The 22,867-nt window shown below is 47.4% G+C and overlaps 1 protein-coding gene across 1 annotated transcript in view; it reads right to left on the minus strand.

The window, feature by feature from the left end:
* The window catches only part of TMX4 (thioredoxin related transmembrane protein 4), an 89,308-nt gene extending 70,948 nt beyond the window's left edge, over positions 1 to 18,360 (minus strand). Inside the window, exon 1 of the mRNA XM_044290559.1 lies at positions 17,969 to 18,360. Within this exon, the coding sequence (XP_044146494.1) occupies positions 17,969 to 18,177 (209 nt within the window). The 5' untranslated portion in view covers positions 18,178 to 18,360. The remainder of the gene's footprint in view (positions 1 to 17,968) is intronic.
* Between the last annotated feature and the right edge of the window lie 4,507 nt (positions 18,361 to 22,867).

Raw genomic sequence — 22,867 nt, forward strand, 5'->3', positions numbered from 1 at the left:
TTAAGTAGTTGTTTGACCTTTTATACTACTTTCATCGCAGATTTTTGTTGCAAGATTACTTTACTGCTGTAGTGTTAGGATTAAAGGACTAAATCAATTCTTAAATATTAATCCCTGTAAAGCCAGGGTGAAATCAATTTTGACAAAGTTTAGCCTTCGCATCTCATTATATAATAAGCATTTATTTTTATTATATTTAGAAAGCCTAATGGGAAAAAAAAAAAAAAAAAGGGAGGTAATAATTTCATCGTAGAATTCAGATAGATCTGTTAGGCTACTTTCACACTAGCGTTCGATCGGATCCGTTCTGAACGGATCCGATCATAATAATGCAGACGGAGGCTCCGTTCAGAACGGATCCGTCTGCATTATATTGGCATATAAAAGCTAAGTGTGAAAATAGCCTCGGACGGATCCGTCCAGACTTTCAATGTAAAATCAATGGGGGACGGATCCGCTTGAAGATTGAGCCATATTGTGGCATCTTCAAACGGATCCGTCCCCATTGACTTACATTGTAAGTCTGGACGGACCAGCACGCCTCCGCACGGCCAGGCGGACACCCAAACGCTGCAAGCAGCGTTCAGGTGTCCGCCTACTGAGCGGAGCGGAGGCTAAACGCCGCCAGACTGATGCAGTCTGAGCGGATGCGCATCCATTCAGACTGCATCAGGGCTGGACGGAAGCGTTCGGGTCCGCTCGTGAGCCCCTTCAAACGGAGCTCACGAGCGGACAGCCGAACGCTAGTGTGAAAGTAGCCTTAAAGAGAAAAATGATCAGCAAGAAGGATGACCGGGGTCAGGACCATATATGTAACAGAATAGGAAAGAAGAGCAGGGACATGCACAGCAAATTTATCAGGTATCCTGATGGTAACTAATGCCCCTGTGACTAAGGGCACCCTGTATGTCACTGCAAGAATGCTTTCACCTGGTGCCCCTCTAACTGACTGTCATATGGTAAATGGCGGTGTGCCAAATGTACTGAACTAAAGGCTGTTGCTGACAGTTTTAAAGGGAGGACCCAGAACGATAACCAATCACCTATCCAAAGGATACAGGATAAATGTCTGATTGGTGAGGGTCCAACTGCTGGGACCCACACCAATCATAAGAATGAGAGTGCTGTGCTCCCCCTCTAGATGAAGCAGTGGCCATATATATTGTACTCTATCTGCGGCAAAAAACTTTAAATTAAACAGAAGTTTCCACGCTCCATTCATAACAGAGAGGTTGGGGACTCATGATCGGTGGGCGCCCCTGCAGTCAGACAAACAGTAGTCAGACTCTTGTCACCTATCCTGTCGATAGGTGGTATGTTGTCATTCTGGAAGAACCCTTGAGATCCATCATTCCCAGCAGATGCAGTCACAACTGGACTACACTACTCACAAAAAGTTAGGGATATTTGGCTTGTGGGTGAAATTTCAGGATGAACCTAAAATGAACTCTAACCTTTACAGGTGAACTTAATGTGACCTTCCTTAAACTTTTGAATGAACATGTCCAAAGTTCAGTGTTTCAGTACTTTTTGCACAACTTGCTGTTCTCGAACAAGGAGCTTATTTTTATCCAGGCAGCACCCATGAGCTCATGCTCCAATGCTCTCCTTTGCCCTGCGCTAAATCGCGCAGGGTACGGGCTCTTTTGTTTACAATCACACTGCCGGGCGGAAGCTACCAGCCCGGCAGTGTGTTCAGTGATGTCACCGGCTCTGATGGGCGGGCTTTAGCGCTGCCCTAGCCGTTTTACTGGCTAGGGCAGCGCTAAATCCCGCCCATCAGTGCCGGTTACATCACCGGGCTTCCTGGCAGCCCCCTGGAGAGCCCCGGTACATCACCGGATCTCCAAAAAATGCCTTTGCCCTGCGCGATTTAGCGCAGGACAAAGGAGCGCATCGGAGCATGAACTGCTCCGATGCTTAAGTTAGGGGGGCTGCCGGGGTGAAAATGAAGGTATGTCCGGGTTCAGCTCTGAACCCGGTACAACCCCTTTAAAGACAAAATTCACAAAACGTGTTTGATCCAAGAATCGCCCAATAAATTCCCTGGTTCAATTAGAATTGGTATTTAAACAGTCCTCCTCATCATGCTGTTCACATTTTGACATCATAAGACCAAGATGACACCTAACATCTGATCAACAGTACCTCGGCATTGCGAGGATTCAAGCAGGATGTTCTCAGATGAAAGTGGCCGTTGAGCTTACAGTGTCACACAGTGTCATCAGCAGGTTGCAACAGAGATGCAGAGAGACTGGAAGAGTCGCAGAAAGGCATAGAAGTAGACATCCTTTGTCCACATGCCACACTGATGACCGTTTCATTGTGAACAATGCCCTGCGGAACCAGATAATGAATGCCACGCAATTCCAGGCACATTTAATGGAGGTGAGAGGCACCCAAGTGTCACATCAAACCATTCAAAACTGTTTACATCAGCGTGGTCTGCGTGCTAGACCATCTGCAAGGGTACCCGACAACAGGCGTCATCGTCTTGCATAGGCCAGGGAGCATCTACGCTGGACCGGGACCAGTGGACTTCAGTGCTGTTCACTGATAAAAGTTAATCACGCTGAGCAGGCATGATGGCCACCAACGATGTTGGAGACATCATGGAGAGAGCTGTGCATCAGCCACTGTGGTCACCAGATGAGCCTTTGGTGGTGGTGGTGTTACAGTGTGGGCAGGTGTGTCTAGACAATACAAAATTGCCCTACACTTTGTGAATGGTACAGTGACAAATCCATACTACTTGAATTGCATCATTAATCCGGTCATTGTGCCTCTGCATGAACAACACAGGCCTAATGTCATCTTCATGGAGGACAATGCTCCAGCTCATCGAGGTCGCATCATTAGGGAACAGCTGCTGGAGACTGGGGTACCTCAAATGGAGTGGCCTGCACTTTCTCCAGACCTGAATCTTATTTGAGGGGATATACCCACCATTGTTGTTGACTTTTGTTTCAATAAATTGTTTGAGATGAGGAGATCATCATTGCTGCTTCTACTTAAATGCCCTTCTTTCAGGATATAAAAAAATTTATGCGACAGTGATATTATGTTTTCCATAAATTTCACCCAAAAGCTAAATACCTCTAACTTTTTGTGAGTAGTGTATAAAGACAGCACTGTGGGCACTTGTGACTACTATAGAGCTGCTGTGACTACTGGGGGATGGAAGTCTACTAAAACTACTATGGTGATATTAGACTGCGGTTATTAGGGAGGGCCTGCTTTCACCACAAATGAAGTTGTTCTGACTGCTGGGTTAGTGGCAATGAGTCTGCTGGGTCAAATGCTGTGCCTGTGCTAACTACTGGGAAAGTGAAGGAGCAAAGAGCTGCACAGAGTCCATTACTAGAAGAAGGATCCACCGCTGCTCTACTAAGGGGAGCTCTATTCTGAATGCAGGATATGACGGTATGGTCTCAAGCCGTGTTTACATTGGAGGCAACTTAATATTCACCAGTACGCACACTAATCTGTAGGATCATTGGTGGGCAATGTGCCATGTTCTTATCACTAAATTGTCGACATATCATTTACACTGAATGCTGTCCCTATACTACAGTGAGGACCAACATGTGCAACATTCATTAGGTAACCGCTTAGGGGATAACTGTTATTGGTGATCACAAGACCCGGAGTCCCAGGTAGAGAGCGCTGTACTTGGCCATTTCTGAGTCTCATAGAGATGAAAGGAGTGCCAGTGTGCATGCAAAACCGCTACTCCACTCCACGTCCCCTGTTCTAGTGATGAGTGGGATCCCAGCGGTTGGATTCTCACTGACCCCACAACTATTCCCTATCCAGTGGATAGGTTGTAACTTGCTGTTTCTGGAATATCCCTTTAATTTATCATTCCCCACTGAGCACTAGAATGAGGATAGAGCAGCGCTCACACAGGGCCGTCTCCTCACTGCAAGAGACGCAAGATGGACACAGAATTGAAATGGGCCCCAGACTTTCTACTGTCTCCTGCAGCGAGCGGGTAGAGCACGCTATGTGAGAGCTTCTCTCTCCTCGCTCTTATTTTCTTACAACTCTGCGTTGTTCCGTTCTTCTGTTATTCCTCCTGAACTCACACCCGCTCATTAATATTCCACTGTCTAGCGCTGATTGGACAGTGCAAGTGACAGCTCCAACTGGTTACAGCCAGCAGTCAATTTATTCATACATTTCTAGGAGGAATAACAGAGGAAAACCACAATGTAAAGTTCTTAAAAAAGATGTTTCAGAATTGCTATTTCATGAGGAATACAAGAATTTACAAAAATTTATTTATTTGTCAGGGGTGGCAACAGGTCCTCTTTAAAACATACCCTGCAGGCTGCTGAGAGTCATACAGTAACTAGTCAAGATGGAAATCCTCCACAGCCCTCAGCTATGGGTCTCAAATGTAAAACCAATACAGCAAGCTAAGGGGGTATTCCGGCGTTACAATTTTCAGTATCAGTTGACAGGAAACAACATTATCACTTACTAAGGCCTCTTTCACACGGGCGTCAGTTTTTTTGCCCGGATAAGAGCCGGGTGCGTTGCGGGAAAATGCGCGATTTTTTCTGCGCAAGTGCAAAACATTGTCATGCGTTGCACTCACGTGAGAAAAATCGCGCATGTTTGGTACCCAAACCCGAACTTCTTCATAGAAGTTTGGGCTTGTGATTGATGTTCTGAAGATTGTATTAGGACCTGGGGTGAGCTGCTCCATTAAATATCGGTTAAGGACCTTCGATGACGTCACTCCGGTCATCACATGGTACGTCACATGATCTTTTACCATGGTGATTCACCATGGTAAAAGACCATGTGATGACCGGAGTGACGTCATCGAAGGTCCTTAACCGATATTTAATGGAGCAGCTCACCCCAGGTCCTGTTCAACTTCAGCGCAGAGGAGACACAAGGAGATGCCGGGCTTCGCGAGCAAGTGGACTAAGGAGAGTTAAATTTTTTTTTATTTTTTTTTAACCCCTCTAGCGCTGGTTTACTATGCATTCTGTATTCAGAATGCTATTATTTTCCCTTATAACCATGTTATAAGGGAAAATAATAATGATCGGGTCTCCATCCCGATCGTCTCCTAGCAACCGTGCGTGCAAATCGCACGGCATCCGTACTTGCTTGCGGATGCCATCCGATTTTCACACACCCCATTCACTTCTATGGGGCCTGCGTCACGTCAGAATCGGACAATATAGAGCATGCTGCGATTTCAACTGAACGCACAAGTGATGCGTTAAAAACTTCGCTCATGTGCACAGCCCCATAGAAATGAATGGGTCAGGATTTAGTGCGGGTGCCATACGTTCGCTGCACGGATCGCACCCGCACGGAAAACTCGCCCGTGTGAAAGGGGCCTAATAGTGACTGTTTCTCTGTAATGCCCAGTTTTCCTGCACTCCATCCTGGTCACTTGAAGCGGTTGTCCATTTTACAGGCTAGGACAGCGCTAAAGCCAGCCCATTAGTGCCCGGTAACGTCACCGGGCTCACTGCTAGGCAGAAGCCTCCGCCTAGCTTACCCTATGGAGAGCCCGGTACGTCACCGGATATCCAGAAAAAGCCTTTGTCCTGCACGATTCAGCACAGGACAAAGGAGAGCATCGGAGCATGAAATGCACAGAGTTTTATTTAAGGAGTTTTTGTGGCAGATTTCCCTTCAGGTTTTTCAGCCAAAGCTGGATCCAGCAGGTATAAAGTATAAATTATTTCCTTTATATTTCCAATTCATTTTGAATCCACTTCTGTTTTTTGTCAGAAAAATCTGAAAGGAAATCTGCAAAAAAATAAACTCGGTTTTTTCCGAGATAATTTTTTTATCTGATTGGTGGGGGTTCGACACCTAAGACCCCTGCTGTTTGCAAAGGCACCAGCGCTCAAAACTTCTCCTAGGCCAGTGACGTCACGTTTATGTGTCACGTGGCCTAGGAGCAGCTCAGCCCTATTCAAGTGAATGGGACTGAGCGCGATACCAAGAAGCTATACAAACGTACGGCGCCATGCATGGTGAGCTGTAAGAAGATTGCAGAGCTCACAGGAGCAGCGCTGCCTTCTCAAAACAGCTGATCGGCGGGTGTCCTAGGTGTGGGACCCTCACCAATAAGATACTGAGGACAGGTCATCAGTATAAAAATCACAGAAAACCCTTTTAAAGCATCTCTTTAGTAAAAGTCTATGTACTGAAAGAGGGCCCTTCCACCAACTTATATGCAGCATCAATTTATTAAAAGGGTTTTCTGGAAAGGTCATCACTATCAGACTGTCGAGGGTCCGACAACCGGGAACGCTGCCATTCATCTACTTGAAAAGGCACTTTTTGGTGCTCCCCAAGCACAGCGCTGTACATAGTATTGCGCTAACCCCCTTCAGTGGAAGCTGCGCCTAGGCCATGTGACCGATGTACGTGTACTCACTTGGCCTAGGAACAGCTGAGAGAAAGCCGCGGCACTATACTGCGAGCACCAGTGCTTTCTTAAACAGTTGATTGGTGGGGGTCCTGGGTGTCGGACCCCCACCGATCAGATACTGATGACCACAGACACGGACCCCCACCTGATGCCACAGACACTCCATGTGAGTCTTGCGCTGGGATGTAAACACAGGACGCAGGTCACACATCACTATTACGCTGGAGTCAAAATGCACCCAGAACGTCATCATCTGACTTATACAGTGCGGTAAGGTAGGATGCTGGTGTTATTCTTTGTGTAACCCCTTTAAATGTTACAGAAGGAAGACTGTAGAAGTACGGATTGTAAAGGGCTCTCTTTTGAAGTCTGTTTCCCTCTAGAGTTTGTCCAAAACGGCAAACACTTTGTTAAAAGATAGAAAAGCCACAGAAATACGGTAACTGATTTCTGCTGCAGGAAACAGCTGCCATAACCATAGCGAGGAGGAGAGAGTGCTGCGATGGTCCCTGCGGCACCTTCATTCCCTCACAAACACAAAACTGCTTGGCGGATGATGTGAGGTGACATGACAGTTGGCTCTGGTCTACACCTCACACAAAATGAGCAAGATGTTTACAGGAGGCGCACGTAGTACATGTAATACTAGACCTGCGACAGATACTGCATGTCCAAGCCACGGGAAGAGATGGCCACGTCTAAGAGCCTGCCGAAGGCCTGCCCATATTGTATATAAGCCGCTATGCAAGGTATACAAGAAGGCCTGCCCATATTGTATATAAGCCGCTATGCAAGGTATACAAGAAGGCCTGCTCATATTGTATATAAGCCGCTATGCAAGGTATACAAGAAGGCCTGCTCATATTGTATATAAGCCGCTATGCAAGGTATACAAGAAGGCGTGCTCATATTGTATATAAGCCGCTATGCAAGGTATACAAGAAGGCGTGCTCATATTGTATATAAGCCGCTATGCAAGGTATACAAGAAGGCGTGCTCATATTGTATATAAGCCGCTATGCAAGGTATACAAGAAGGCGTGCTCATATTGTATATAAGCCACTATGCAAGGTATACAAGAAGGCGTGCTCATATTGTATATAAGCCGCTATGCAAGGTATACAAGAAGGCGTGCTCATATTGTATATAAGCCGCTATGCAAGGTATACAAGAAGGCGTGCTCATATTGTATATAAGCCGCTATGCAAGGTATACAAGAAGGCGTGCTCATATTGTATATAAGCCGCTATGCAAGGTATACAAGAAGGCGTGCTCATATTGTATATAAGCCACTATGCAAGGTATACAAGAAGGCGTGCTCATATTGTATATAAGCCGCTATGCAAGGTATACAAGAAGGCCTGCTCATATTGTATATAAGCCGCTATGCAAGGTATACAAGAAGGCCTGCTCATATTGTATATAAGCCACTATGCAAGGTATACAAGAAGGCCTGCTCATATTGTATATAAGCCGCTATGCAAGGTATACAAGAAGGCCTGCTCATATTGTATATAAGCCGCTATGCAAGGTATACAAGAAGGCCTGCTCATATTGTATATAAGCCGCTATGCAAGGTATACAAGAAGGCCTGCTCATATTGTATATAAGCCACTATGCAAGGTATACAAGAAGGCCTGCTCATATTGTATATAAGCCGCTATGCAAGGTATACAGAACAATAGAGGGAGGTAGATAAGTTGTATTACAGGATGGTACATGTGTATCTGCATTAACTATAGTGTGTACATATATCTATGTGTAATTATCATAGCGATCACAGCCACTGCTATGTGGCAGGTCAGTTATGTGGAATGAACACACAGTATAGAATTGCCTATGTTAAAAGGGTTGTCTGGTTTTCGATACTGATGACCCATACTCAGGATAGGTCATCAATAACAGATTGGCGGGGGGTCCGACTGCAGGCACCCACCCCCGCTGATCCGCCGTCACTTTAATGGGACAGAGGAGCTGTAATTATATCACTCAGCTTTGCAATGTCGACAGTGACAAGAAGGCAGGGCTCATTCGAGTGCTGTGGTCTCTCAGACAGCTGGAGTTGACCCCTGCCGATCTCATATTGGTGAACTATCCTAAGGAAGGGTCTTCAATATCAGAAACTTGACAACCACTTAAGGGTCCATTCACATGACTGTAAGTGTTTTGCGGTCCCTATGATAGAAATGCTTATTCTTGTCCGCGGACAAGAACAGGACATGCTCTCTTTTTTGTGGGGCCACGGAATGGAACGGATGCGGATAGCACACTGTGTGCTGTCCGCATCTTTTGCGGCCCCATTAAAATGAATGGGTTCACACCCGTTCCGCAAAATTGTGGAACAGATGCGTACCCAGAAATACGGTCATATGAATGGACTTAAGGGAACACTAAAGATAGAAAATGAACAAAAAGATTATTAAAAAATATATATATCCCAGAACTTCCTCCCTTAATTTCCTCTTTTGCGGTTATCCTATTTTACCTCAGATTAATGTCTGGCAGAAGGGAAGCCTGCAGCAGGAGCCTCCCCCCTCCATGACTGCAATAGTATGCAAAATAAATCCCACCTGTCCCTTCAAACAGCTATAATCCTGTAATCTCTGCAGAATTGTTCTACCGTTTGTTTCAGACATATGCAGAAAATCCTGCAAATCTAGTTTATGACCTCCATTTACTGGCTGACCCATTAGGCTCCATTCACACGTCCCTATAATCAGTCCGCATCTCATTCAGTCCGCGGACCCATTCATTCTCTATGGGGACAGAATGGATGCGGAGTGCACACTATGTGCTCTCCACATCTGCATTTCCGGAGCGCACACCCGAACTTCCGGTCCGTGGCTCCGGAAAAAAAAAAAATAGAACATGTCCTATTCCTGTCCGCAATTGCGGACAAGAATAAGGCTGGGTTCACACCTGAGCGTTTTACAGCGCGTTCCTACGCGCTGTAAAACGCTCAACAAGGAGAAACCAATGCTTCCCTATGGGAATGGTTCTCACCTGGGCGTTTTACAGCGCGTACGAACGCGCTGTAAAACGCCCGACGCTCAAAAAAGTACATGAGCGACTTTGGGGCGTCTTGTCGTGCGTTCCCGTACATAGACTTCCGGGAACGCGCGACAATGGGCGTTCGCATACTACTGGAGCCGCGTAGGTGAGACGCCGGAGAATCGCGCATACACAGCGCTCAGGTCAGGACGCTCAGGTCTGAACCCAGCCTAAGCATTTCTATGGGGTTGCCGGCCAGGTGTATTGCGGATCTGCAATGCACTATGGACTTCTGAATGGTTAAGGTAACCAATGGACAAGTTTAGCGCCTATATTGGGAGCCAGTCATTATTATACACTTAAAGGCCTCATGCACACGGCCGTTCCGTGCATTGGGGACCGCAATTTGCGGTCCCCAATGCACGGGCAACGTCTGTGTGGCAGCCGGGACGGCTCTTACTGTCAGTGATCCGTCCGCACCGCAAAAAAATAGAACATGTTCTATTTTTTTGCACTGCAGAGGCACAGAAAGAAACACCACGGAAGCACTCCATAGTACCGCAGCTCCTGATTGCGGACCCATTCAAGTGATGCATGAGGCCAAAAGGGTATTCCAGTTATATAAAGTGTGGGGATTCGCTCTGGTAGGCCGGTTAGCGGATGCAGAATAGAGGCAACAACAAAGTCCTTAAATTAAACAGTTCAGTGTTTATTCACACATTAGGTAAACGACAAAACAAAAAGTCAGTTTCAAGGAAAACAGTCACCTTGTGATACTGGTGTTCGTTCACACCATGCAGCAAAGAAGAAGTCCTTGGACGAAGCAGAATCCATCTGCTTTCACACCAACAAGGTAGCAGGCCTTAGGCTAGGTCTACACGACGACATTTGTCGCGCGACATTTTGTTGCACTAATGTCGCGCAACAATTTTTATAATGGCAGTCTATGGTGTCGCACTACAACATGCAGCGACTGCGACGCAACAGTCGCAGAAAATTCATTCAAGATGGACTTTTCTGCGACTGTTGCATGTTGCAGTGCGACACCATAGACTACCATTATAAAAATTGTTGCGCGACACTGGTGCAACAAAATGTTGCGCTACAAATGTTGCAGTGTAGTTGGGCCCTATCTGTCGGTCGCGCGACAAATGTCGTCGTGTAGACCTAGCCTAAATCCAGGCCCAAAATCCCAGGTCCCAACACAGAGACTGACATAGCTCCAGTGTCAGAGAGGAGTAATCCACTCCACCTGACAGTGCTGCCTGTGTTTTATAGCCCAAAATCAGGACCCGGTCTGGAACATGGGGAGTAGTCACCCACCCAGCACTTTGACTACTCCCAGTAAGAGCCGTCCCGGATCAGCTATTACAGCCATACTAAATAGCAACATGTCAAACGGCAACTGCTGCTAACACATGAAACCGGCTCTTACTTCACCGAGGCCAGGAACATCGGTGACATGTCTATCACCCACGATCATCCCATGAACCCTCCTACAAAAGTTATAACTATTAGATTGGTGGAGGTCGTTCTACTGGGATACCCACAATAACAGCAATTCACCATAGAAATGTGAATGGAGCAGCCAAGAGCATGCCCGACCGACCACTCTGTTCACAGGTTACGGACTCCCTATTCTCATGATAGTGGGCATCCCTGCGGTAGGCGCCACTACAATCTAATCGTCATCTCCTATCTTGTTGATAGAAGATAATTTAATATAACTGGGGCACCATGACTGTCTACTGACGTCGTAGGTGAACTGGTAGATCGACAAGCACAAAGTACACAATGTCCAGTCCCTACATTTCAGATTAGACTCGCTACCCCCGATATAGAGGCACGCGTCAAACTGCGCTCAATGTCAACGTGCATGAGACAGCCACTACAAAAAGATTGTATAAACTTAGACCACAAGTGAGGTCACAGAGGACGGCTTCTTTGCTCTTGAAAATGCAACACAAGATGATTGCAGTCTCCATGTAAAAAGCAAAATGGTCCCAGCACAAGCAATTACCCCAACCCCCCCCCCCCCCCCATTGTCCTGTGGCTTTCTTTACCCCCAAGCATGGCTCCGAGGGCTGGGCATAGCTTCTTGAGGTGAAGGCAGGGACGGCGGTCTCATGTACAGTCATCAGCAATGATTGGTATTGTGATTCCAGCACGGGGCATTATGCAGTCTAGTCGGTACAGCAATATGGAGGCACTGATTACTACGACTGGGTGAACTGCACCCAAGTCAAGGACGTCCCCGGCTTATCCTTTATTCCTGGCCTGATAGTCTGGAAGATTTTTATTGCAATCTGATTTGAACAAGGTGGATTTATCCTGACCCACTCTTTAGAGGAGTTTTCCAGGACCAGCTTATGGATGCTTAGTGTCCTTTAGTGTACTACATGGACCGGTGTGTCAGGCAATTATTGGGAACGAACCAGGCGATCTATTGCCCGTGGCTAGCAACATGCCCCGTTTATGTGGTTAAGGAGCTTCATCTAGTACTCCCTTTCCCACTTGTCCATATACTTAATAGACAAACTTATGGGTGTGTTATAACTGGTATCACCCGATCGTCTATTTTTAAAGTTCTAGTTAAATTTCCCCTGATGATTTTTCAAATATGAAACGTGCATGTAGGGAGCAGGACTAGATTATGGCCAATCAGGGCCAGTTCACAGGGAGAGATTCCTGACGGGGGTCGCCCTTATAAGGACGAGTGCCCTGAGGTTAGGCTGCTCCTGTTATTTAGTAATCAGGGTCAGCTTAGGATTACACCACAGGGTTACAATAGGGCTTATACTGACCCCGCCGCCTCAAGCAGCCAATGGTCCGATTGGAGCAATACAACTCCGGTTTCATCAGGACACAGACTGCACCATGGATTCTGAGGACGGAGCGGTAGGACTACGGTTATCAATCCCAAGTGCCGCTGTGCACCTTTATCTTATGTTTATTGGCTGGGTGCCGCTGTGCACATTTGGTCCTTACTACCGCTGCTTTTGATCTCATTATTTTGTATGATTTATATATTTAGGGCCTATCCTTTTTAAGGTATTAGTAAAAGTTATGTTGTAATATAACAAATGACCACCACTTTATGTTCTTTAATTTGATTCATAGTGACGTCTACTTTTGACATTTATTGTCTTTTACTGTTTATTTGGTTATAACGAACCAGACGTTCCCATAATTGCCTGATCGTCAGCAGAGATGAGGGCGGCATTTACATACAGCAATCACCTCCACTGTATGATGATGACACAGCAAATCATTGCCCCCTGGGCAGCAGATCGCCATTTAGATAGAACGATCTGCTGCACAGGAAAGATGACACAATCACCGGCACCCTTTACATAGGTCAATTATCGGGAACAACCGTTTATACACTCATCCCCAATAACTGGCCTTAATATCAGTCCGTGTAAAAGGACCCAAAGGATAGATCATCAATATCAGATGCCTTCAGCTGCCAAGTGCACATGTAACAGGTCAGCCAGTTTCATAGTTACAAATCTGCTGACAGATGCCCTTTAAATGGTGTCAAAAAAATAAAACATGTCCCACAAAAATTAAATCCTCATATGGCTATGTGAATGAAAAATGTAAAAAAGTTGCAGCTTTTGGAAGGTAGAAAGAAGAAAACAAAAGTGCAAAAACAAAAATTGGCTCAGTCCTCAAGGGGTTAAAAGGAGTGCATCATGTGACTCTGCTCAGACCTCCCCAGTCTACACGTCAAAGCCGACAAGTGAGCTGCAGGAAATAGGAAAAGTCGGCCTACTGTGACGTCTGTGTGAGAACTGTAATAAAAGGCTAGCCTTTGTGGACAGTCACATAAAAATAATAAAATAAAAAACAACTGAAAATATACAGGGCGGAGGAGCCTGTAGTGTGCAAGGCTGCAGTACAGATGACTGCATCGGGGGAGCGTAAGTACTATGTGAAACATCTTCCCTCCACAGGTTAGAGATGATCCAAGAACCCCTTTAATGTAAGTTGCGCGCAACACGAGACTCGCCTGTGACTTGGCTGTGCTTTCATAGTCACAGTTCTAAAATAGCGGTACAACAGCAAATTGCAGACAAGTCGCACATAATTGTGTCGCCGTGTAGCCGCACCCTAAGGGCCAGTTCACACAGACATTTTTGGCGCTGATTAGGGTTGCGTTACTGCCTCAAAATCAACCACAAAAAAAAAACCCCAAACAGCCTCATTCATTTAAATAGGAAGCAGCACTTGCCCTATCACGGAGCAGAAACAGCGCCGAATCTCCCATTGAAATGAAAGGGTAGCATAGAAAAAAAAAGCTTCATGTAAATCCATACGCAGATTCGCGTCAAAAACCTCAAGCTGAAAATGCAGCTATTCCAATTCTATTAAACACCCATTGGTTTAAAGAAAAAAAAAAAAAAAAAAGAGCGGCAGAAAATCACATCTGAAAAACCGCTGCATAAAAACATGTGGATTTCACGCAGATTTTTAAAGTTAGTTTTTTTTTAATCAGCTGTGTGAACTGGCCCTAAGGGTTATTTAGGCTTTCCACCATGTACAGGGCTGTACTGCGAGTGTGGGGCACATTTAGACGTAAAAAGTGTGGCCGGTCCCTTTTCTGTCCGGCCATGCGACACAATGTTACCGCATGTGCCAGGGATGTAGTAGTGGCGCGCCGGAGGCCGTACTGGGGTCGGGACTCCAGCCTTGGCAAATTTTCTTACATTTACAGCTGGAAACAGGCGCAAATGTAAGCTAAAAACTACACCAGCCAGGCTTTTTTGGGGGAGATTTTACTCCAGGCGCACGCCTAGTCATAAATTAGACGTATCTAGCGGCAGCGCAGAGGGGGAAACTAAGACCGCCGTAAAAAGCCGCTCTTAGTAAACGTGCCATTCGGTGTTGCTCTGGACACAGATATATGTGCAGCGTTGACAGGGGGTTGGGGTGGGGCACTTTCAGACACAGCAGCTATTTTTTGGAAAGGTCATACTTTCTAGCAGCTCGTTATCTGGAAGGCCACCGCTCTTTATCAGTCTGAACTTCTGTCACAGCAAGTATAGTAGTGGCTACAACTGGGCGCAGCACCTTGACTTCTATGAGGAGACGGGCAGCACCCACTGCCAGGACATGGCACAACAGATGTCAGGCACTTATACTGGAGCCCAATTATTACCTACATGTGGGAGTATGGAAATCAGACATCTGCAGACAAGAGCAAAGGAACGTTTTTGATTAGCAATAGGAACAGGTGACAAAGATGGAAGGTGTTGTCTAAATGAAATACAATGCAAAGAATCGGCGACATGCATGTCCTATAGACCTCAATGTAAAGAGTCCAGTCTGCTCCTGGATGGGGCCGCTGCCGACCACCCTGACTGGCTGAGCTCCCGTAATCCCGATAGGTGAGACCCCCCCTCACACCTACCAGACGAGACTCCTAAGGCCCCTTTAACACAAGTGAGTTTTCAAGGCGGGTGCAATGCGTGACGTGAACGCATAGCAGCCGCACAGAATCCCGACCCATTCATTTTTTAATGGGTCTGTGTACATGACCGTTTTTTTCATGCATCAGTTCTGCATTGCGTGAAAAACGCAGCATGTTCTATATTCTGCGTTTTTTCACGCAGCCCTGGCCCCATAGAAGTGAATGGGGCTTCAGTGAAAAAACGCATTGCATCCGGAAGCAGGTGCGGCTGCGATGCATTTTTCACTGAAGGTTGCTAAGAGATGTTGTTTGTAAACCTTCAGTTTTTTATCACGCGCGTGAAAAACACATCAAAACGCATTGCACCCGCGCGGAAAAAACTGAACGCAATCGCAAACAAAACTTACTGAACTTGCTTGCAAAATGGTGCGAGTTTCACTGAACGCATTCAGAGCCAATCCGCCACGCTCGTATGAAAGGGGCCTAAATGTCTAGACGTTATTTATCATCTGTGTGCTATCGGTTTCCTGACAGCAGCAGTGACCGACATCCTGTACACTCCACATTGCCGCTGCAGCCAATCACCGGCCTCAGCAGTCATGCGCAGGGAGTATCACCTCTGACGTCAGCGCAGCAGGACCGCAGGGGAGTAAGGGCGCTGCTGCCTCCGTTTTTACTTATCTTGAACCCTCTTAAACATCCTGGTGTTGTGGGGGTCATTTACATCCGTGAGTGCACAGGGCGATGTGCTGCCGATAGCTGAGCAGCCTGCACCCATGAAGGGTGCCCATCAGCTGATATACAGGCGTTTCCACACTCATTGGCATGCATATTCCCGATAAGGGTCCATTCACACGTCCACAAGTGTTTTGTGGACCGCACATGGCCGACGCTATATAGAAAATGCCTTGTCCGTGGCTGCAAACAAGAATAGGACATGCTTTTTTGCAGGGCCGCGGAACAGAACTACATCTTTTGCGGACCCATTGAAATGAATGGGCCCACACCCTTTCTGCAAAATTGCAGGAACGATGCAGACCCATTCATACGGACATCTGAATGGACCCTAACTGGCATGTAACTGTGCAGTCTAATAGGGCCTTAAAGGGGTATTCTGGTTATAGAAAGTTATCCCCTATCCTGTGTACTAGATCGGTGAGGGTTCTACTACTGGGACTCTCACTGATATTGAGCGACACAAACGGACAGCATGGCTGTTCAGAAATGAGTGCCGCCACACTATTCACTTCTATGGGAGCGCCAGAGATAGCCGAGTACAACGCGGGTCTCATTATTGTGATCAGTGGGGGGAGTCCCAGCAGGAGGACCCCTATCGATCTGATAGTTATCCGGGATCACTTTCTATAACTGGAATACCCCTTTAAGGCTACTTTCACACTGGCGTTTTGGCTTTCAGTTTGTGAGATCCGGTCAGGGCTCTCACAAGCGGTCCAAAACTGATCAGTTTTGCCCTAATGCATTCTGAATGGAAAAAGATCCGCTCAGAATGCATCAGTTCAGTCACCATTCTGCTCTGGAGGCGGACGCTTGCACACAATGTAAGTCAATGGGGACGGATCCGTTTTCTCTGACACAATCTGGCACAATAGAAAACGGATCCGTCATGAACTCCATCTTGACTATGTTACAGATAATACAAACGGATCCGTTCACGACGGATAAATGCGGTTATATTATTGTAACGGATCAGTTTTTGCAGATCCATGACGGATCCGCCCAAAACGCAAGTGTAAAAGTAGCCATAGTCTGACTGCTCAACCAATCAGATTTAGAGAGCGTCATGTGATTCTTGCTCCTAAACACTTTCTATTTCCTTTGAACACGTTTAGGGGGCGGGGCATCCACTACTATAAACAATGGCGACCTCTGATTGGTCTAGAGCTCCCTAAGGGGATAGCTACCCTCCTGCCCCCAATAACCAGATGTAGTGCAGCCCTTAGGGTACTTTCACACTAGCGTTTTTCTTTTCCGGTATTGAGTTCCGTCACAGGGGCTCAGTACCGGAAAATAACTGATCAGTTTTATCCTAATGCGTCAGTTCAGTCCCTCTTACGTTTTTTGGCCGGAGAACATAGCGCAGCATGCTGCAGTTTTCTCTCCAGCCAAAAATCCTGAACACTTGTCGGGAAGCCGGATCTGGCATTAATTTCCATTGAAATGCATTAATGCCGGTGTAACGTTACAGATTTCCCTACCTCGTAACTTCCGGTCACACCGGAAATGACGTGAGGAGGCGTGCCGGAGTTGTGCCGATCTGCGCATGCACAAAACGACGGTTTAGGGAAATCTCACAGCGGAGTTCAGCTGGCCACTGTGCATGCGCCAGAGAGCCTCACCAGCCTTAAGGTAGGGAAAAATTACGGCCCAGTGCGCAAGCGAGGCTAACTACAGAACAGCCATCCCATCTCTGCGCCTGCGCAGTGTGGGGATAGGGAGATCTGATGGCAGTTTTTTTTGTTAAATTGGCCATCAGATCTCCCTACCCTCACACTGCGCAGGCGCAGAGATCGGATGGCTGTTCTGTACTTGCGCACTGGGTCGTAATTTTTCCCTACCCTAAGGCTGGTGAGGCTCTCCGGCGCATGCGCAGTGTCCAGCTGAACTCCGCTGTGAGATTTCCCTAAACCGTGTTTTTGCGCATGCGCAGATCGGCACAATTCCGGCACGCCTCCTCATGTCATTTCCGGTGCGACCGGAAGTTGCGAGGTAGGGAAGTCTGACGAAGTAGGGTAATGTAATGTTACACCAGATCCGGACCCAAGTGTCTCGGCAAAACAGATCCGTTCTTTCCGTCCGTGCATGCGCAGAGCATTAAATCCGTGAAAATAAAAATACAGGATCCGTTTTTCCAGATGACAACCGGATCCGGTATTGCAATGCATCCGTTTGCCTCCAGATTGCCCGCCTGAATCCTCTGCTGAACGTGTGAAAGTAGCCTTATATTTAGTAGGGGGAGGCGAGTCCTCTGCTAGGACCGATTCCTCATCCCTATAAAGCACTTGTCACACACAGTACACACCGAGGCGTTACCGCTCTGACCAATGACGTGGCCGTGGCGTATAAGCGGTGGCGCACACAATGACAGCAATGTCCTCCCCTCCTCCTGTCACCGGCGGCTGCATACTCACAATGTCACCATCCACTGCCCCTCTAACACCGCAGTCCAGTTGCTGGAGGTGACCGTCGTCACTGCGCTCTCCTCTTGTGTGGCTCCGCACAGCTCGGGCACCCGGCACAGCGCCAACACCACGGCCAGGGCCACCGCCGCCCCGGCTCGTCCTGCCCGCCGCACTGTCCCCCTGTCAGCGGCGGCCGCCAGCCTCCCGGAGCCCGCCATCACCGTGTACACAACGCACGTCAGGCGGTGCGATGAGGAAGTGAGCGCTGCTTAACCCCTGCACTGCCGCTCCCTGCTTGGTCACCTCCTCCCACTGAGACAGAGCCTAGTGCCAGGGCGCTATTGTGTGCACAGGGCTCTATAAATATGGCGCATCCCCTATTATAACCTATATCTGGCAGTGTACACTCTCCTCCCCGTGTAGCACATGACATGGCGGCTTCTGTGCCCTCTGTATATGGACATGATAGCTACAGGCACGTCAAACTGACACTTCTGTCCTCTAGGCGGGAACAGCGCTGATTAAAACCACTGTGAGGTGAAGTGAGAAACGTCTTGTGACAACGGTGCCTGTCATGGGATGTGCGGAATTATAATTTAGGGTATGTTCTGTGCTGAGAAAATCTCGCATCAGTTTTTTTTTTTTTTTTATGCTTTTTTTTTCCTTAGGCTTTTTTCACGCTGCCATTTCTGGGTCCGCTTGCGAGATCCGTTTCAGGGATCTCACAAGCGGCCCAAAAGGGATCAGTTTAGCCCGCCTGACGATGCAGAGCCAAACGGATCCGTCCTGACTTACAATGAAAGTCAATGGGGACTGATCCGTTTTCACTGACACAATATGGTGCAACTGAAAACGGATCCGCCCCCCATTGACTTTCAGTGCAAGTCAATTCTGAACGGATGTGAGCGTTTGCATCATAGGTGCGGATCTATCTGTGCAGATACCAGACGGATCTGCACCTAACGCAGGTGTGAAAGTAGCCTTATGCGTTTTTAAGTTCACACTGTTGTAGAAATTTTTATAGTTGTAGTCAGCTTGCATAAAAGTTTGTGTAAGGAAAACGGTAAATCCCTCCTCTCTTAGCCGCAGTCAGAGACAGACCCAGGTGCTACCATCTTGATTGAATTCTTGCTGAGTACTCCCTCCCTTCCTCCTGCCCAGTCTGTTCCTTTTATTTACTCACAAAAGGGGCTGGCCCAAGACAAGGATACAGGAAGTGATGACATAGGACAGGGAGGGACAATCAATGTGGCTGGGCAGACAATGCACACACCCCATCCCTGTATAAGGAAGGATGAGTCATGTCCATTGTCTGACCAGCCAGGTGGCTGCCCACCCCCATCATTGTCAGCATGGACCTTATTCAATACTGCTCAAAAGTGACCAGTATCTAATAAGGATCATTCTGCTGATTCTTATAGGTTTATCTGCGAGACATTGCTACGGCTATTGTCAGTATACGGTACGAGTATACCGACAAGGCAGATATGCATGTCTTAAAAGCAGATATGTATCAAGAAAGGGATAGCGAAGCCGCAGCAGAGGTATAATATGTATCTCTCGTTATGCAGACTTCACTTCTCTAATGTGTATAGACATTTGAAGGGAAGAAGCCCAGTGCTTGCACTTGGTGCTCACAAACCGGCAAACGCCCCCTACACACTGAGAACACGTCTCCAAGCCCATCAGAGGGTTTTCATACTGATGGTTTTACCACTGGTCCCGATTCAGCCAAAGTACCCTCTGCTAGAGCGTTCTTTGGCTAAATCCGACACAGGAAGACAGGTGACAATCTATAAAAACACACATCCTAAAATAAAATGTCCACATAATAAAATTTCCACAACAACACTTCAGTATTTGGTCAGTTATTTCCATCAGTAATTATGAGCCAAAACTAGGTGTGGGTCAAAAACACAGAACAGGTGCAGATCTTTCCACTACACCTTAGGCCTCATGCACACGACACCTTAGGCCTTTTTTTGCGGAACGGAAATACGGAAACGGAATGCACACGGAGTACCTTCCATTTTTTTGCGGACCCATTGAAATGAATGGTTCCGTATACGGTCCGCAAAAAAATGTAATGGACAAGGAATGAAAATGCGTTCATGTGCATGAGGCCTTAGGGTCCATTCACACGTCTGTAGGACATGTTCTATTTTTTGGCGGATCCGGAAGTGCGGATCCACAAATGTGGACCGCACAGTCCGGCCCCCTTGAAAATGAATGGGTCCGGAATGGATGCAGGCCCATTTTGCGGACGTGTAAATGGACCCTAAGGGCTCATGCACACGACCATGTATTTTGTGGTCTGCAAAACAAGGATCCGCAAAAAATACAGATGACGTCCGTGTGCATTCCGTATTTTGTGAATCGGAACTGGCCCCTAATAGAACAGTACTATACTTGTCCGTAATGCGGACAATATTAGGAAATATTCTATTATTTTTTTGGGAGCGGACTGTATATACGGAATGCACACGGAGTACCTAATCCATGTCAGGAATGGACAGGACACTTCTTTTTTTAAAACCGTGAGCGGAAACAAAAGTTCTCAGCGCATGCGCTATAGCTTCAGATGGCCAGCACAGGGAAGAGTGCGCAAACGCAGGCCATTGCCCATTCTGTGCTTGTGTGAGGGATTGGGCTCTTACAAGGCGGGGCCACATTGATCGTGTGCACGGGAGCGCACAGCATCATAGATTACAATGATGCTGTGCGCGTCTTGCCTCCTGCACGGCTATTGTCCCTCACTCATATGATTTTATGAGTGAGGGACAATAGTCCCGCGGACGGCCCGACGTCCACAGCATCATTGTAATCTATGATGCTGTGTGCTCCCGTGCACGCGATCAATGCCGCTCCGGGACATTTGGCCCGCTCACGGACCGCATATCTCGGAGGGCATACGGTCGTGTGCAAGAGGCCTAAGGGCTCATGCACACTAACTTATTTTCTTTCTGCTTCAGTTCCATCTTTTATGGACCATATGGGGAACCATTCACTTCAATGGGTCCGCAAAAACAATGGAAGGTACTCCATGTGCATTCCGTTTCCGTTCTGCAAAAAAGTAGTGCATGTCCAATTATTGTCCGCAAATAAGGCCTCATATAAGTCAATGGGTCTGCAAAAAATACAGAACGCACACGGAACTCATCCGTATTTCGCGGATCCACACTGTAGAAATGCTATGCCCAGCCCATATTGCTCATGTGTTTGGTGATTAAATAGTTACTGTTTCCAATCTGCAAAAAACTGATCAAATACAGAAACCATACGGATATGTTTTGTGGAATAACGGAAAGGAAGAGGACTTAAATCAGAGAAAAAAAATTGCGCGCCTCTGTTCATTCGGCGCAGGCGCTCTGAGATTAGGAGGCTCGTCTCCTCAGAACTCCCTCAGTGCGCCGATGACATCACCGAAAGAGAAGACGTCATCGGCGCAGGCGCAATGAGGGAGTTCTGAGGAGACGAGCCTCCTAATCTCAGAGCGCCTGCGCCGAATGAACAGAGGCGCGCGATTTTTAAAATGCTGACAGGGCCGGCCTGAGGAGGAGATCACGGCTGGCCCTGTCAATCAATACGACGAGGGGGCGGTTTTTTGCGGCGGCTACCAGCAAGAAGACGCCCTACTTGCTGGTAGAGACCTGATTTACATATTATAAAACTTCGTTTTTATAAGAAACAGCTGAATGAAAGTAAGTAACACCATAATATTTTCATATATCGCACTATAAGGAATGTAACTAGCCCAACAACAAAAAATGACTTTAGTGGGGTGACAGAAGCCCTTTAAGGTGAGTTAAAAAAAATGTATTAACCCCTCCAGCCCTATTGTACTATGCATTCTGTATTAAGAATGCTATTATTTTCCCTTATAACCATGTTATAAGGGAAAGTAATAATGATCGGGTCCCCATCCGCACTTGCTTGCGGATGCTTGTGATTTTCACGCAGCCCCATTCACTTCTATCGGGCCTGCGTTGCGTGAAAAACTCAGAATGTAGAACATGCTGCGATTTTCATGCAACGCACAAGTGATGCATGAAAACCAACGCTCATGTGCACAGCCCCATACAAAATGAATAGGTCCGGATTCAGTGCGGGTGCAATGCGTTCACCTCACGCATTGCACCCATGCGGAAATCTCACCCGTGTGAAAGAGGCCTTACAGCAGGGGTTAAGTCCTGGGAAAAAAACCCACCCAAAACTCACCCAAGATGCAATGCAAACCCCCCCCCCCCGCATACAATCCCACACAGCAGCGCCCCCCCCCCATACAATCCCACACAGCAGCGCCCCCCCCATACAATCCCACACAGCAGCGCCCCCCCATACAATCCCACACAGCAGCGCCCCCCCCGCATACAATCCCACACCATAGTCGTCCCCCCATCATACAATCCCACACCATAGTCCCCCCCCATCATACAATCCCACACCATAGTCCCCCCCCATCATACAATCCCACACCATAGTCCCCCCCATCATACAATCCCACACCATAGTCCCCCCATCATACAATCCCACACCATAGTCCCCCCCATCATACAATCCCACACCATAGTCCCCCCCATCATACAATCCCACACCATAGTCCCCCCATCATACAATCCCACACCATAGTCCCCCCCATCATACAATCCCACACCATAGTCCCCCCCCCATCATACAATCCCACACCATAGTCCCCCCCCATCATACAATCCCACACCATAGTTCCCCCCATCATACAATCCCACACCATAGTCCCCCCCATCATACAATCCCACACCATAGTCCCCCCACCCCATCATACAATCCCACACCATAGTCCCCCCATCATACAATCCCACACCATAGTCCCCCCCCATCATACAATCCCACACCATAGTCCCCCCCCCATCATACAATCCCACACCATAG

Source organism: Bufo gargarizans, chromosome 4 (genome assembly GCF_014858855.1).
Source record: "Bufo gargarizans isolate SCDJY-AF-19 chromosome 4, ASM1485885v1, whole genome shotgun sequence".
Lineage (NCBI taxonomy): Eukaryota > Metazoa > Chordata > Amphibia > Anura > Bufonidae > Bufo > Bufo gargarizans.